The sequence below is a fragment of the Chrysemys picta genome, chromosome 2 (assembly GCF_011386835.1).
Source record: "Chrysemys picta bellii isolate R12L10 chromosome 2, ASM1138683v2, whole genome shotgun sequence".
Taxonomy (NCBI): domain Eukaryota; kingdom Metazoa; phylum Chordata; order Testudines; family Emydidae; genus Chrysemys; species Chrysemys picta.
The window spans coordinates 94,987,734-95,005,731 of record NC_088792.1 but is presented as its reverse complement, the minus strand read 5'-3'; the positions used below and the strand labels follow the sequence as shown (position 1 = coordinate 95,005,731).

The 17,998-nt window shown below is 36.3% G+C and overlaps 1 gene segment (V, D, J or C); it reads left to right on the top strand.

Annotated features, from left to right (window-relative positions):
- Positions 1 to 513: 513 nt before the first annotated feature.
- On the top strand, positions 514 to 16,088 carry LOC101942435 (T cell receptor gamma constant 1-like). The segment is given in 6 exon segments: positions 514 to 563; positions 2,646 to 2,770; positions 7,160 to 7,222; positions 12,735 to 13,040; positions 14,591 to 14,644; positions 15,391 to 16,088. Coding segments are annotated over 6 exon segments (732 nt in total).
- The last annotated feature ends 1,910 nt before the right edge of the window (positions 16,089 to 17,998 follow it).

Below are 17,998 nucleotides of genomic sequence, written 5' to 3'. Positions count from 1 at the left end.
CTGATTAGAGTGCCTGGTTATTTGAACAAGGACACAGCAGCATAAGTAAAGTACCACAGCTTATCGTAAAATGAAAAGTCAATGTGATACTTCAAGCTGGATCAAGTTCTTTGGCACAGGAACCAAACTAGTTGTTTCTGGTAAGTATTTTTATTCTTGATTGTTTTTCTTTTGGTAAATAGAATCAAGGGACAAAAAAATTGGACCAAATAAATGAATATTTAAAAAGGAATTTGCACATAATCCGTGTATTACTCTTAACCTGTGTATGGAACTTCCAAGGACACCAAGGGGTTCACTGAGGGCAGTATATGATCCTAATAATAAAGTGAATACAAGAGTAAAAGACTGGAATATTTACTGAATAGGTGTTAAGAATCAGGAGGGAAATGGAGAGATTTACATTTAAAATTATGTCCAAATGCCAGCAAGTGCAAAATTCACAGCACAGGTTTCAATTTAGCAGGTATGAGAATATTAAAAAGTTTGTTATTAGGACTATATCAGTGTACGATGATTAACGAAGGAAAAGTACCTGAGGTGCAACAGTCTTCAGGTTCTCAGTAAGTGTTTTTACAGAAAGTATCTTTTCCCTTTTGTGTGTAATATTCTTTATCAGATTAAAGCTACTTAAACAGTCCAATCAATACTATAAATGCTAGTTAATGTTGAGTACATAACAGTATTTATAATAGATTGTCTAGTAAGTGTCATTTTCTAAACTATACATTAAGACGTGAAGTGAAGCACAGAGATTGTGATTTGCCCAACGGCAGAGAGGGAGAGCCAGAAAAGAAAAGGCAAATCTCCTGAGTCTCACTCCGGTGCTTTAACCACAAAACCATCCTTCCCATCCAGGCACATTGGAGATCATAGGACTAAATCCTGCTCATCCACTGAAATTAATGGAATCGAGTGGTGACCAGGAAATCACCCCACTCAATTTGCCATGCAGTGATGTATGTCAAGGAGCAAAACACATTTTTGGTAGCAGGTGGCACAGGAATTCACAAAGTGCATAAACTCAGTTGAATACTCACACAGTTAAGTGGCTGACAGCAAGCCTAGTTTAGATTGTGACCTTTGTATTAAAAATATGAACTTCAGAATTTTATTCTTATGAAATTCATAACTTGATAATTCATTAGTTTTTGTAGAGGATTTCAATGATGTGAGTATGGAGTAAAGTACTTTGGCTCGGGCACCAAACTGGTGGTTTCAAGTAAGTTTCTCAAGATGTTTTCAAAGCATACATTTACTCTCTGTATTTACTATGCTTGTTATCCAGGACAAAATCAAGTTATTCATAAATATACTGGGTGAAATCCTGATTCCACAGAACTCAAAGGCAAAACTCCAATTGATTTCATTGGGATCAGGATTTCACCCATAGTAGTCTCTGTAATTCAGAGCAAACCAGTTACACTTGTGTAATCAATGAGAATGATGTAAATTGTTTGGAGAGCTTGTTTAGTATTGTTACACTGTGAGGTGATTGTGCAAAAATATTCAGAAGTGGAAACACTTATTGTTAGCAGTAAATGTGAAATGTAGAACTTATGGTTTTTGTACAATACCGTTTATTTAGCACCCCATCATATGAGTTTTGAGCTTCTTTAATGCTCATTCATTTAAATGGGAGTTGAGGATCATCAGCCCTTGGAGGATCTGGCCATTAGGTAGCATTAAAAGGTACATTTCTAGTAGTAATATCTTAATGCAATTGTTTTCTCTTTCCTAAAAAAAGCTCCAGTTCAGGAACCATTCGCATACGGCAACGTATTTAAGCATGCGCTTAATTAAAGGCCAAAAAGCGGCCAAAATGCAGTAAATCTTGTTGATTCCATGTAGTGATGGGAAATAAAGAGGTGTTCTTCTTTTTTACATAAACATAAGGTATATGTGCTAGAGTAATCCTTTTAATAAAATACAATAATTGAGACAATAATATGATTCTCAATTTTATTTTTTAAAGATGATTTCCAATTGGTAAAAGGTTTTAGCCATGTTTGGATTTATTGGAATTGAGAGAATTCTGGGTCTTTAATTCAGTTTATTATTCCCTCCAGATACTGCTAAATCATCCTTGCTGGGTACCTTGTCCCTGAGACAAACAAATATTTATGTAAAGCAAATGTTTTCTGTTGGGGAATATTTCTGATTACACCAAATGGCAAAAGTTAGCCAAAATAATTCTCATGAAAATACCCAAATTAAGAGCTATATTTCACCCTCAATCTATCGTTATCATTAGGAGCACCATCATGGAACGATGGCAGCATGCAGGCTTAATTTTATAACCTCAGCTTGTGGACCCCAATTTAAAAGTAATATGTTCCTTTCCACAAATTATTAGAAACAGCCAATCTAAACCATATTGAAACAGATTAACCTTAGGGACAGATTTTCAATGGCACGTCTAACTTAACCATGTCTAAGTTTCTTTTGCACCTTTGAAAATCGCCTCCACAGTTTTCACATTATTTTACATGCACTCTCCTTATTTACTATTTTATTGCAAGACCAGAAAGCAATTTAAATAGCAAATCAGAATTTTTTAAAGCAACAGCTACAGGTTCATCAATATAAAGATACTAGATCTGTACAGTATTTTGCAAAGGATTTGCTCACTGTGATACTTCTAGTGGCTATCGCACCAAAGTATTTGGTTCTGGGACCAAGCTCATTGTAACAGGTAAGTTATGTGGTAATTACAGTAATGCAAAGATAAAGAGACTTATTGTGATAATTGAAAAGCCTTTTATCACAGGTAAGGTCAACAATTGTAAGCTCGATCTTGTGAAGTACTGAGCAGTTACTGTGAGGTGCTGAACACCATCAATTCCTGTAGACTTCAGTGCAAGTTAGGGCTCTTAGCACCTCGTGGGATCTGATCTCAAATACATCAACTTTTCAATCCCAGAGCAAACCTGCAATATTTACTGATAGATTTAAAGTAGATTTTTTCAAGATAATGAATAGTTCTAATATTTCAGCTGTTAAATGTCATTTTTCAGAGGATGTGCTGCCATAAGCATGCGGGTCCTTGGTCCATTTGCAAAAATTTGTCTTAGCTTTGATATTATTCAAACTCTTTAACTAAAATTCATAAACATGCATAAAATTAAACAACTCTGAAAGAAGTAACATCATGATGCTTCTCAATTAAAACAAAAGAAGCAATCTCTGAAGTAGTCAGTATCTTCATAGCTGAATTCTTGTAGTTACACCAGTGTTAGTGAAAGAATTTGGCCTAGAGATTGTCATCTTATGTGAAGTACCTTGGCATTGCAGGCAAACTGACACTTAATAGGTGTTTAACAATATATACTTGGAGTCTGAGTCTTCTTTGCCTTTCTCTTGGAAGTCACTTATGCTCATAAAAAGTCAATGGGAAATGCTACCATTCTGATTAAGTTGAATGTTTCACCCAGTTTGCATTGGTATAACTGACAACACAGGACAAAGGAAAATCATATCCTTATTGTCTCAGAAACTAGAACGGTCAGTCTATTTTAAACCTCAATTCAAAATCAAGTTTACCTTAGTACCCCTATAGCTCTCAACTAAAGGTAAATTGTTGTAATGCTGCCAATTAAAATAAATACACTATCATAATTCATTCTAAAAATATCAGATCAGGATCAGCATGTTGCTTTAAGTGAATATTCTATGGTATTAAGAGTGTAGATACAATTTAGTTAGCATTATAGTTTACAATGGACAGTTTTCCTAAATCCTCTTACTTGTATAAGATCCTGCACTCTTTGACAGGCAAAACTCCCAGAGCCTTACCAGCTCTTTTGACTGTGAAAGGAATGGAGAACCATGTCAGTGACATGTGCAGATTATTTATTACAGCATGAAGACCTAAGATTGCTCACTTGATTTATTAGTGTATTAAGCCTGTAGGATATAATAAAATGTTTTAGTAACAAAATATCTTCTCAAAGAGAAATATCAAATATTGGCTAAGTAACTTCCTCCTAAGAGGAAAAATAACACTGAGATCATGGAGAAATTCAGACCCTGGCACAACTCTAAGTAAAATCAGAAGAAATTATGGCGGTTTATGCCCAGGGCTGAATTTGACTCCAGAATTATAGGAATCGGGGCTTTTCCATTCTAAGAAGATGAGGTGAAATCCCGACTCCACAGAACTCAATGGCAATGACTTTTGGCCAGGATTTTACCCATAGAACCATACTTCTTAGCAGGGACAACATTATTCACAACTATACTGAACAAGCAGAAATTGCTTTTAAAGTCATATATAGTGAGCAGTCCTGATTTTGCTCTCACACTCGTCATGCCTCTTTTTAAACTGACTTCCCTCCATTCATTTAAAATGGAGTTACTCCAGATTTACACCAGTATAAGTGAGAGCAGGGTTAGGACCTACCAGAATTCTTCAGAATTCTTGCTTAGTGGAATAGATGAGTAAAAAGATATGCAAACAGAACCATGCTTGGTGCTGTCAACGAGCATGACATGGGAATAATGGTGCTTTTCTTATTGTATCCATTAAAGTGCATCTAGTCATCATTAAAGAAGTTTACATTAAAATGGAATAACTGGATTCTTCTGAATGCAATATTCTAGAAAAAACCTGATACTAATGGCAGGCTCGGTGCAGAAGCCAAAGATTGAATTGGAGACTGAACTGTCCCCTCATCTCTAGAGGTTGTCCTTCCAGGACAAAAATGACATGGCTCTGTGAGATGGTGTGAAGAAGCTTATCCTGTCCCTGCCTGTGTTGTATCTATCCTGTGAGGGAAGGGATTCAGTCTACAATGCTATCTGACAACTTTCAGAAGTACTTAGTCATTTTGTTTAAAATAAGAAAAATAATTCACCAAAACTTTACATTCTTTCATAGAAGAAATAAATGGAAAAATATTTGGAATGCTTATTAAAAGGTTGTCCAAAGATCATATCTCACATTATATGATGGAAGTTACTTGGGTTTTTGTAAAACAAAGTGCATTAAGAACGGAGTGATCAGTGCAGATCATTAGTTATAACGTACAAAGGAGCTACTATTACTGATTTATTTTGCTGATAAGATTCTCAAGTAGTCTAGGACTGGTTTAAATCAGTTTGCTGCCTTCTCAAACAGTTCTAGGTACTGATTTTTGACATTACTGACTGAACATAAACTCCTTATAGAAAAAATATATAAGTATCTGATCCAAACCCCATTGGTCCTAAAAGACCAAATCCAAATTTATGGCAGAAAGTGATGTGCAGTTGTGAGCAAAGAATCTTCAGAGGACAGGTGTCCACCTTAAAAACTTCATCATGACAGGCATTGTTGATGACACTTGTATCAGAAATACCAAGAACTTAAGGGATATTAAGAATAATTTACCATCTCATCCTTTAAAGGTGACCTTTGCAAACAGATTTCAAACACACTGTTAGGACCTGGTGAGAAATCCAACACTAAATAAAATAGATTCTCCAGCAATAGTCCAAAATCACTCAGCACATTTTACAATAGCATTATTAAGCACTGGACCACTATTGTAGAATGCTGAAGTCTTTTCAATATAGGTAGTTTCCAGTGCTGTCAATTTGGCACCATTCACAAACCCTAAATTCACTCTAAGAGAAAAATAGAAATTTCAAGTGATGCTGAGGGATCCAAGCACGAGAAAATTCTAAGCCTTTGATATGTAGAACGCATTTGACGTTTTTGACTCATTTTGCATGTCTGCTTCTAAAGTACTCCAAACATATAATGCAATCTATTGGAGTTTGGGGTGCCAGCGGAATACAGGATCAAGTATTTGCCATTTCGTAAAGAAAAGCCATTTTATTCACAAGTCTAGTATATTAAAGAGATTGTCAACTTCTATTCACAATTGCACATCAAAAAATATGAAGTCATATTGGGTCATATGGAAGCTATATGGGCCAGATCCTCAATGAAGCTCCTTTGATTTCCAGCAGCAGAAGATCTGGCCCATGAGTTTTTGCAAAGCACATGAACACAGTGAGAACAATTATATCAAAGTCTTCGGCTCTGGCACAAAGCTCATTGTTTCAAGTAAGTTCTGTAGTAGCATAGAGAAAAAGTTACTTGTGATAATATAAAATTAGAGACTGCAGAGCACAATTTATTCAAAAAGGATAATTGACAATGGAAACGTGATATGCAATCTACAGCAGAAGAATGAATGTCTTTACTATCTAAATGTGAAGCTAATGTACAGAATTCACATTGACAATTATTGATATAGAGGGGTTTTTTATTCATCCTGAGTCAAAGCTGGGTTGTTCTCTTGTGTAGGGATCATACCCCAGACCAGAACATCCATGGTACCATCCTGGGGGGGGCAGCAAGCCAAAGAGGCAATTCTAGGGTACCCCTGTGCACCAAAGAACAGTGGGGATCGGGGGTAGAGGAGTGTTGAGGGCATGGAATGGCCATTGGGTCTGTGACTAGTGAGATCAACTGGCCAAAACGCCTGCTCAGTGGGTGGGCAACTGCATGGACTTTACTAAAGCTCCTGGGCTATGATGCTCTAGCTAGGTTGGGGAAAAGATTTCATCTTCCCGTCCATCATGTAGCTCTCCTAGAGAAATCCCCTTAACTCTGCTTAGTGCGGTGACCAGGATTTATCATCCCGTATCAGAAGTATGTATCAGTCAGGAGATGTAAGAAGTTAATGTGTGGAAAGATGTCATGAAACATCTTGAGAAAAGGGGATAGGTCACAGTGTACTGTAAAATGAGTATTTTTTTCTAATTATATGTTTATTTATACTGGGATTTTTAAAATGCACCAATTTGACCACTCTGGTAGTACAGGGACAAAAACACCGAGCACGCAGCAGAATTTAACTGAAATACCCTTTTCCATCAGTCTATTAGGAAAGAGAAAATAGTACAAGTCCAACATTAGGTCTCAAATGTCAACCCAATCCTCTCTGTCAATGAAATGAATGATTTTCTTTTAAACAGAATTTAAAAGTTACCAAATTAATATTAATATACAGTATTTGAAAAGACCAATGTAAGCTCACTCTGAAAAATACATTGAAAATTCCACCATTTCTTTGCTTGAATTAACTGGCTCTCAGTTGTGCCTATTTAGCAATATTTGTTCAGATCTGATCCCTCTGAATAGACATGTCTTAGGCCGTTTTTGTAGTAAGTTGTAACACTGTGGGAGCTGCGAAAATCTTTGGAACTGGCACAAAACTTGTTGTAACTGGTAAGTTTTTAGAAAGTTTTTAGTCAAACTATTTTAAATGTTTCATAATGGCAAAATCTATCAAAATAAGCTCAATACTTTAGCCAGTGTACGTTCTTGCATTGAAATAAAATGTTATTACGAGTGTAATAATTTATTAGCAACACTAATGTTAATGAAATCATAAGTCACTGGCCAGCAACAGAGAAATGTCATAACAATCCTTTGCTCTTTTGGGTGTAAATAATACCAGGTGCTGAGCACCCTCAATGTCCATTGGTTTCAATGGGAAATGAGAAGCATTCAGAACTTCACAGGCACATTCAGCACTTTGCTGTACAAAGCACATAATGAAAAATTAAAATTGCAAGCATACCATTTACTTATTTTTTAATATATTCTGATGGCATAATGGACTTTGTTCTCAACTAGAACATCAACATTATTTACGTATGAGAGTTTACCTATAAGTGGCATGCAGATTGCAAACACACACAAAAATAGTTATCAGTGAGTCAATTATAACTTAACCCTGCAATCCTCATTTCAGAAAACCTCCCATTGAAACTAATAGGAATTTCTTTTGAGCAAGAAGTGAAACCAAGGGGCCCAAAGTTAATTATCGTCTTAAAAAAGAGAAGTGATACTTAGAGTAATAAGAATAGATCACGTATACTCTTTTACAACACGCCATCATTGTTAAAAATTCCACTTAAATAAATTAGACAAGCGAGGTTTTGAAAAATTAAGTTGGACCAAAACAACAAGTAGCTCCACACTGGAAACTCTAATTGACTTGGAAATTAAGGGTCTTATCTTCTTAAAGTGTCTTATCCAAAGGCCATTGAAGCCAAAGAAAAAAATCCCATTGGCTTAAGGGGTTTTATATCTCACCTAAAATGAGGCAAGACATTTAAAACAGATTTTGCCCACTTATGCAAACACACATACTGCTTATATATGTACAAAATTCAGATTTTATATTGGATAGACACCCATCTAACCATGTGCAAATACAAAAAACTATGTGTGCTTGAAAAAGTATCAACATGTAAATGTGACTCCAATTTCTAAAAACATCTAATGAGAAATGCCAGAAATAATCATTATATTTTGCAAAGCACATCATCACTGGGCAGGAAGCTGTGTAAAGGTTTTTTGAATACATACAAGACTTGAGTAAATAAATCATTTGGTAAACCTACTGTTCAAGCCCAATCCTGTATTCCTGGGTGCTTATGGTGCATTTGGAATGTAAGATTGAGCCCCAAATGTTGAACTAATTAGTGCTGGGGCATGAGGATCTAAATTGGAAAGAAGAGAAAAATCAATTCCCTTTTTGGTGACAATTTCCAAAATGAGGGAAAGTTCTTTAATGAAGAGATTATTCTTGGTTAGGTAGTCTTACATCTCAAGTATCTTTATTTGCTTCTAATTTCAAGATATTTTAAATACTTTTTGACACAACCCTAATTACATACAGGGTTATAGTCTGGTTCACTTCCAAATAGTTTCAGAAAACTCTAGAATAGCCAGACAGCACAAAAATAAGCTGAAACCCTTTTAGTAGAAGAACCTTCACAAGCTTTAACATCAGTGGAACTACTCACAATGCATAAAATTAAGCACATGTATAAAACTTCTTTGATCTCCCTCTTTGAGAGGTAACAGATTTTTTTAGACAAAGGAAATGCAGTGGATCTAATTTACCTCGATTTCAGTGAGGCATTTCATACGGTTCCACATGGGGAATTAGTAGCTAAATTGGAAAAGATGGGGATCAATATGAAAATTAAAAGGTGAATAAGGAACTGGTTAAAGGGGAGACTACAACAGGTCATACTGAAAGGTGAACTGTCAGGCTGGAAGGAGGTTACTAGCGGAGTTCCTCAGGGATTGGTTTTGGGACCAATCTTATTTAATCTTTGTATTACTAACCTTGGCACAAAAAGTGGGAATGTGCTAATAAAGTTTGCGGATGACACAAAGCTGGGAGGTATTGCTAATACAGAGAAGGACCGGCATGTCATACGGGAAGATCTAGATGACCTTGTAAACTGGAGTAATAGTAATAGGATGAAATTTAATAGTGAAAAGTGCAAGGTCATGCATTTAGGGATTAATAACAAGAATTTTGGTTATAAATTGGGGACGGATCAGTTGGAAGTAACAGAAGAGGAGAAGGACCTCGGAGTATTGGTTGATCACAGGATGACTATGAGCCGCCAATGTGATATGGCCGTTAAAAAAGCTAATGCGGTCTTGGGATGCATCAGGCGAGGTATTTCCAGTAAAGATAAGGAGGTGTTAATACCGTTATACAAGGCACTGGTGAGATCTCATCTGGAATATTGTGTGCAGTTCCGGTCTCCCATGTTTAAGAAGGATGAATTCAAACTGGAACAGGTACAGAGAAGGGCTACTAGGATGATCCGAGGAATGGAAAACCTGTCTTATAAAAGGAGACTCAAAGAGCTTGGCTTGTTTAGCCTAACCAAAAGAAGGCTGAGGGGAGATATGATTGCTCTTTATAAATATATCAGAGGGATAAATATCAGGGAGGGAGAGGAATTATTTAAGCTTAGTACCAATGTGGACACAAGAACAAATGGATATAAACTGGACATTAGGAAGTTTAGACTTGAAATTAGATGAAGGTTTCTAACCGTTAGAGGAGTGAAGTTCTGGAACAGTCTTTCAAGGGGAGTAGTGGGGGCAAAAGACATATCTGGCTTCAAGACTAAGCTTGATAAATTTATGGAGGGGATGGTATGATGGGATAGCTTAATTTTGGCAATTAATTTATCTTGATTATTAGCAGGTAAATATGCCCAATGGTCTGTGTTGGGATGTTAGATGGGGTGGGATCTGAGTTACTACAGAGAATTCTTTCCTGGGTGCTGGCTGATGAGTCTTGCCCACGTGCTCTGGGTTTAACTGATCGCCATATTTGGGGTCGCGAAGGAATTTTCCTCCAGGGCTGATTGGCAGAGGCCCTGGAGCTTTTTCACCTTGGGGCATGGGTCACTTGCTGGAGGATTCTCTGCACCTTGAGGTCTTTAAACCATGATTTGAGGACTTAAATAACTCAGGCATAGGTTAGGGGTTTATTACAGGAGTGGGTGGGTGAGATTCTCTGGCCTGCGTTGTGCAAGAGGTCAGACTAGATGATCATAATGGTCCCTTCTGACCTTAAAGTCTACGAGTCTATGACTTTGCGGGAGCAGGGCCTTAGTATTAATCTATTTGTGTCTCAGTTGACTAAAGACAATGGCTGACATTATCAAAGAAGCCTGAATTTCAAGGTGATTTGGGCACCTAAATCCCTTCTTACTGCCTTTAAAAATTCCAATCAAAATGTTTTGTGGAGTATAGGCCAAATATTTTGTTGCAGTTAAGTGTTGGAACAAATAGAGAATGCACAGAATTCATGGTGCCCGTTTGGGGACCTTCAACACTACTGAAATATCAACAACCTTCCGTTTCTTCTTTGTGATGCACATTTATAACATGAGAACATTGCCTCATTCTGTAGAGAATACTTCTTCGGCAGTTAGCTGGGTTGGAACCTTATTCTCTTGGTTATAGCCCACAGTGACAAACAGGAGACAGGAATTAGCAGCAGTAAAAGTGTTTTGAACCTGCTCACTTCTTGTGAAAACTAGTAAATTCAATATACTGTTTAAAAACATGTACTGTTTAATGTCAGCCATATGAAACGAGCAAACAGATAATGATTTTAGTAAGGAAGTCTTTTCTGGCCTTGTTCAGTGTTATTTCATGCACTTATACAAACTCGGGGATGAAATAAAATTGTCATCCTTTCTAGTTCAAACTTTTAATAAAAAATATTTTTGGTTGTATTTTATCCAATCCTATAGCAGGCCGCAATTTTTTAAAATTTTATGAAGTGGAAAAAAAATGATTTTTTTGCAATTTTTTAAGCTCTATTTCTAGAGTAACAACATTAATACTGTGGCCGAATTTTAAAATAATTTAGGAGATACAGCAGAAATTCACTAATAGGCACTTTGCTAATTCACTCCAGGATTTGGACACAAGCAGCAACATTCCCTCTATTCCTCAGCAAAGATTTGATAGCTGAGTTCCATTGAGAGTTCCATTGTTAGTAATACTTCATAATCAAGATTTTCAAAAGTGGTTGCCTAAAGTTAGGCTCCGAATTACTTATTTGGGCATTTAAGTGACTTGATTTTCAGAAGTGTTGAGCATTATGCATAACACTCCATTACATTTGCCAAATACATAAACAAAGTCATTTCAGGGTGTATTATCCTTGATAATTTCGTAATTGATATTTGTCATTGAGTGATTTATGTTAATGTATTTACTGTAATATCCCCAAATGGCGTTCAGCAACAGTTTCTCCAAAGTTGTATTGGCTGGGTCTGCAATAGAACAAATCTTATATGTTCTTATATCATTTTAAGGTGAATAATTGATAAAAAATGTTTTCACAAAGGTTAAATTCCTTAGTGTGGAAAAGGCTTAAAGATTACTTTTCTAACTCTCTTTTTTAAAGTGTTAACCAAGGTTCTTAAATAGTATATGAGTTAGTTCAGGGCAAATTTATCTCCTGATAAAATATTCTAGTGATTTTTAAAGAGAGGCCTCATTAAAAGGTTTGTGGAATCTTTAATACCCTTCCCTTCAGGTACATCTACACTGTAATAAAAACCCTGTGGCACCAAGTCTCAGAGCCTGGGTCAATTGACTTGCGTTTGTGGTTTCGGGCTTTGGTGCTAAAAACTGCAGTGTAGACATTCAGGCTCTGACTGGAGCAAGGGCTCTTAGATCACCTCCATTGTTGGGTTTCAGTGCTTGCGCTCCAGCTCAAGCCGAAACAACAGCACTGCAATTTTTAGCCATGCTACGCAAGCCCTGCATGTCAGAATCAGGAGACTTGGGCCAGTCGTGGTTGTGCCGCAGGTCTTCTATTGCAGTGTAGATGTACCCTTCCTCTCACTATCACGGTGTCTTTTATACACATATTTTGGATAAATAAAGGGGAGATTTTTCAAAGTCACAAATGTTTTGAAATGAACCAGAACATAAAGCTGTACTTAGTATTTAGTCAAAAAGTGTTTAATATATTTTGAGTTTGGAAGCTAAGTTAGTGGGCACTCTCACAGATTCTTCTGTTCCACAAAAACCTGCATTCAATTCAAGCACGTAAACTTCTGCAATTCCAACTCCCTAAAGCTGTAACTCATAAGTGGATAATTTACTCCCATCTTCAGAATTTAATAGGCAGCTACAATATATTATAGACTTGAAGTAGTTAAAATACGTTTGGCAATGAGATATCGTTCTCATGCTGAACTCAGAGTTAAGATTGTGTGCATGAGTGCAATTTGGAGGAATTGGATGCAAGAAATGAAATTGCCTCTCTCTTCTACTTTCAAATCTTTGAATTCTTTATTGTTTCAAAAGCACAGCATACCATGTATACTGCAATTCTGAATTTACTTAATTTCTAATAAATTCATTTCTCTCTCTAAAATAAATCCAGAAACAGAAGCAAAACTCGATTTCAACAAGGTCCAGGTCCTGCCTCCTTTTTTTGAAAAAGATGAGAAAGTAACACACGTATGCCTCATTGAGGATTTTTACCCAAATGTTATTAAAGTGACTTGGGAAGATGAGAAGAAGAATGCAGAGAAAAATGCAGTGCTTGGGGAAATTTGGCCCCCTGATGACAATCTACAATCATACTCAATAAGCAGCTGGTTGACCGTAGATAAAAATAGCAACAAGAATTATCGCTGCCACTATCAACATGAAAAAGATACTGGTTCTGTCCCTATCAAATCTCAAGGTATATACTATATTATTAAAACTAGTTCTATATATATGTATTTATATTTATATTTATATTTAGAGAGTTCATTGTTTCTTTACAATAAAACAATAAAATTCATTACTGTTCCTAAAAGGGTTTCCGCTCTCCAGGCCAATATTAGTTTCCATCTCTCCATAAGTTGGCTATCTCCATCAAAAGCTCAGTTTTGGCTTCTCTCCCTCAGTTTAAAATCTTTCTAGAATGAAAGAAAATGTTGGCTCAACTAGTGTAAATCAGCGTAACACCACTGAACTCAATGGAGCTCTGTAGTTTTACACCAGCCACAGACCTGGGCTAGAGTGTTTGGTTTTGAACAAGTGCTGTATATTGTATATATTGCAAGAAAAGTAACACACACAGCATCTAGCTTATTAAAACAGACCAGAATAATTACACAAACCAAAATCAAAAAGATAATGCAAGAGAAAGAGAAAATAAATTAAGAGAAGTACCGTAATTTCTGTTTGATTCTTATTTGAGATCAGGTTTAGATCTTTAAGAACAAAATCTTTCTCCGTTCTTTTGATTGAATAGCTATTTTTCCAACTTCTATTCCCACATAGCTAGATTCTCAGATGGTGTAAACTGGCATAGCTCTAGTCAAGTTAATAGAGCCAGGCCAGTTGACACTAGCTCAGAATCTGGCCCATAATCCTTACATTTCAGTTCTCAAAGTGCCTTCTGATAAAAATATATTTTCAGGTTATTTATTGATTTGCAGTATGTATCTTACCCCCAGGTCTCAGTCAGCATGGAGGCAATTAATAAGAGAAGATACAAATTTATCTATTTCAAATACAATAGAAAAATAGACTTATTGACCATCCCCCTCTTGCCCATCCAAAAGGCCTAAGAGATGGGCCTTAGACTGTATCCTCATCAGGATTATTTTCTTCTGTCTCTTGTACAGCTATTAAACAATATTACCATGAATGCCAACAATCTCAGGCTCCCTCTCACTGGAGACAAAATAAGGCGGCCAGGTTTTTATCGTCCAAGTATACATATACATTGCAAAGGGGCAAACACAACTGAATAATTTGATTGGACAAAATGCATCTGCAGTTATATGAACAGAAACTTGCATACACAGAAGGGCCAATGTCCAGACCCTGCAATCAGATCTGCTAGTCCAGGCCCCGGCACCCATGTAAATGCAAAGACTTCAATTGAGCTCCTAAAGGGTCAGAGGTCTGCACTGACTGATCTGATTGCAACATCAGTACCTAAATCTCTATATAAGGCATACAAGTACTCACTTGCAGGAGCATATGCATTTTTCCCAGTTTTATCTCTACTTGGTTTTGCACATAAATTACATGCTACTGAGCATTTACTCTGGATGGAATCTAGGTACTTATTTTTTAAAATATTAACTTTCCATATTTGAGTCACTGTAGTTATAATACTTTTACCATCTTTTTTTTTCTTTAAACTTCTGTCAAGAAAGGGGTGTGTTAATTTGCAACAAGAATCCCATTTGACAATTAAAGCCCTCTTTACATGTTATGCTTCTATCCTTTCAGGCACCTCCATAGCGCCTCAAAGCACAGCAGACTGTACCAACAGACTTTTCATAGGTAATTGTGTCCAATTCTCATTTTCTCTACAATATAGTTAAGAATTAAGCACTATTTCATATGGTTAATACAAAGAGAATATTTTCGTTTTTGTCAATAGTCCACACACAATTATTCTAGGTGTGGAATACTGCTGTAAGTTAACATTTGCAGTGTGTCCAGTACCTAATGCCCATGGGTAGCTCAGGTTAAACACTAGGTTCTGCTGAAATACATGCTTTGGTGGTATTTGTTATGCTCTGTTAACATGCCACGTGTGTCATTGTTCTTTAGCCTACACATGCAACTGTTCTTTAATCTAACATGTTAAATGATAAAAGCATCCAAGGCCAACATTTTCAAATGGTGCATAAAGGTGCTGAATGCTTGATGACCCAACTTATTTCAGTACAATTTGTGGGTGATCAGGAAGTCTTAAAATCAAACCACTTTTATTTAGCTGCTTGAATATGGACTTAGAAGAAACTTCCAGGTCTGAAAATTTTGGCCTAAAATCATGGCAACACCCTATTATAAGCTGTCAATGCCAGAAACACTAGCATCATGCTTACTCCTTAGCAGATAGTAGCGATACCAGCACTCAGAGTGCCTCTTTTCTATCAGCTCTGCTGGATGGGCAGGTATATTCGGAATGTAGACCTGGTTAGCAGACACTCATTCATGGTTTTATACTTATTTTCCTTTGAGGCTGTAAAATATGCACCATTAACTGTTTGCGTTTTTTTAATTTTGTGTTGCTATTACAGAGCGGTTCATGCACAGGACGGCATATTTAATATACATTGTCCTTCTCCTGAAAAGCACCATGTACTATGTCATCGTACTCTTCTTCATGTACAGGATGCAAAGTCCAGTCAAGCGCCAGGGAAAGAAACCTTAAACTTCTCCTTGCACCTTCCAACTCAGCATTTTTGTCTGAAATTTACTTTGCTTTGCCCTAAGCCTGTTCATATGAAACCCCTGGCTCTAAATATCAAGATGTGCATTTCAATTTGATTTTGTTGGTTTATTCTCTAGTTAGCACAGATGGCTTCTTCTGCTTGAGAGTGAACAGTTTTACATGTGTTCATTTTTTCTATTTTATTATTTTAATTTTGTAACTGTAGAACTTAAAGGACTCCTTGATTTCAATGGGAATTTTGCATCACAAAGCAGTGCAGGATCAGTCTCTTAGGCTCTTATCCTGCAAAAACACTTGTGCACACAAGCAACTTTTTGGATGTGGATAGGCCAACTGCATTCAGGGAAGTCAATGGAAAAAACTCACCGCTATAATCATTAGCGGGCGTGGAGTCCTAATCTGTAATTTAAAATCATCTGTCATTTCATTTCAATTAATTTCATTTATTTCCTTTATAAAACAAAAACAGGTTTTGAAATATGAGTAATTGTTTTTTAAAAATTGAAGATTAATGTATTTTAAATAAAATTCAGCATTACAAAATAGTCTGTCCAGTTTATTTATTTAAAGGCAATCTAAACACTTTTTAAAAAGATTTTTCAAGACAGACATACACAAGTCTGGAAGACAATGGTAAAGCTCAACACCTACACTTGCCTCATACATGGCAAACTTCCATATTATATCTTTTAACAACATACAAGATATAATGAATGAAATACAATCTTAACTAGATATACCCTCTTCAGTATATGCCTAAAGAATTTCAAAAAGTGAAATACTCTCTTCAATGCATACTGTAAGTTCAAACAGTTCATTTTAAACCAATAAATAAAGGTAAGAGTTCTCGGGTATCACTCTGAACTCCTCTCCAAACTTTGCACGTCTTTATTTTGATAAAATCATTAATATTAATCTGTTCTAAAATTTTTGTCCAAGTCTGGGCAAATTATTGGCATAAGTACAAGCACATTGGACCCTGAATGTTTGCAGTATCCACATAGGAAAAATCATATTAGCTGTATTTTACATATATACACAATTAGCAGTATATCTTTTACTTCAATAATTTGTGCAGCTATGTGCTTAGTATTCCCACATCCTGTATAAAGATTAGACGGGCTCTGCATACTTATATTTACTTCTCAAGAGGTTAAAATTCTTTAAAGCAAACAATTGTGTTATTTCCTGAATCATACATAGGCTGTGTTTTCCATTATTTAACCAACAAAACAATTTATAAAATAATTTCCTATGGAACAGGGAAGTGGGAAACACATACTGTAACTAAAATCATTCTGTTTTCAAAGGATGACACATTTTCAGGAAAACAAAATACTTTGTACCAAATTCTGCCATTCCCACTCATTTTAGAGTAATTTGCCCAATGAAATCAACAGGATTAGTCATAGATTAGGATACTACATACTGTTCAATATAAGGGTGGAGAGTCTGGCCCTTATTCAGTAGGTAATGGCTTAGCCTTGAAACTTTTCAAACATACTGGCATTTAAATTGGCTGGCTTGGGCTGCTTAAGTGAAAATAAATAGCTACAAAGCTATCTGTGGACCAAATACTTTATATACAATTTCAATGGACTCTAGTACACATTTATATTTTGGAGAAAAACAAAACGAAACACACCTCTATTGCTGCTGTTGCAGTCCAGAACACAAGAAGACACAGCACAATCCACTAACGTTAATAAGCCAAGTTTGTTCTGATCAGGCCAGATCCTCAGCTGATGTAAATTATCATAGCTCTGCAACTGAGAATCAGGCCTGAGTTTGAAAGAAAAATATTTGTTTGATGTTGTATTAAAGCACCTACTACTTACCATTGAGACTTATTTTGTACTATGATTTCATTTTGTTTGCACAACACCCTGAACATGATAGCAAGAGGGGAAACTTTAAAAAAATTAATTAGATTGCAATAATTAGATTTGTAGTGCCGATTCTGCCCCCTCCATTTGTTTTTATGGGAGCTGTGTGCATAGCCATGAGCAGAACAGGTTTTTGTGTTTTTAAGCTTCTTGTGGAAAGACCTTTGCTTACCCCAGCCCTGAGTGAAGTCAGCATGTAGCAATTACTGCGGTTTATCAACTGTGTGGTAGCAAATTTCACAGCTGCAATGGCTCATGTGCACCTAAGGTGACCTCCTGCTGCACTTTTACATGCTGAACATGGAAGCCGGGGGTTATTTTAAGTATTATTTTTGAGGTTTGAGTTATTTTGTTTGCTGGAAGATGTGGTTATTTAGTGGAAAATTCTATAAACTAAGCTAGTCATTGCTGTTGCAGAAAAGGTAGCTTGTGATTGGCGTGTGTGATAACATGAGGACAGTTAAACCACAGCCAGTCCTGCTCCCCACCACATACGTATTTATGAGCCACAGCTAATGGAAATACAATGTATTACAAAGACATGCATGAGTTGCATGTAGAGAGTAC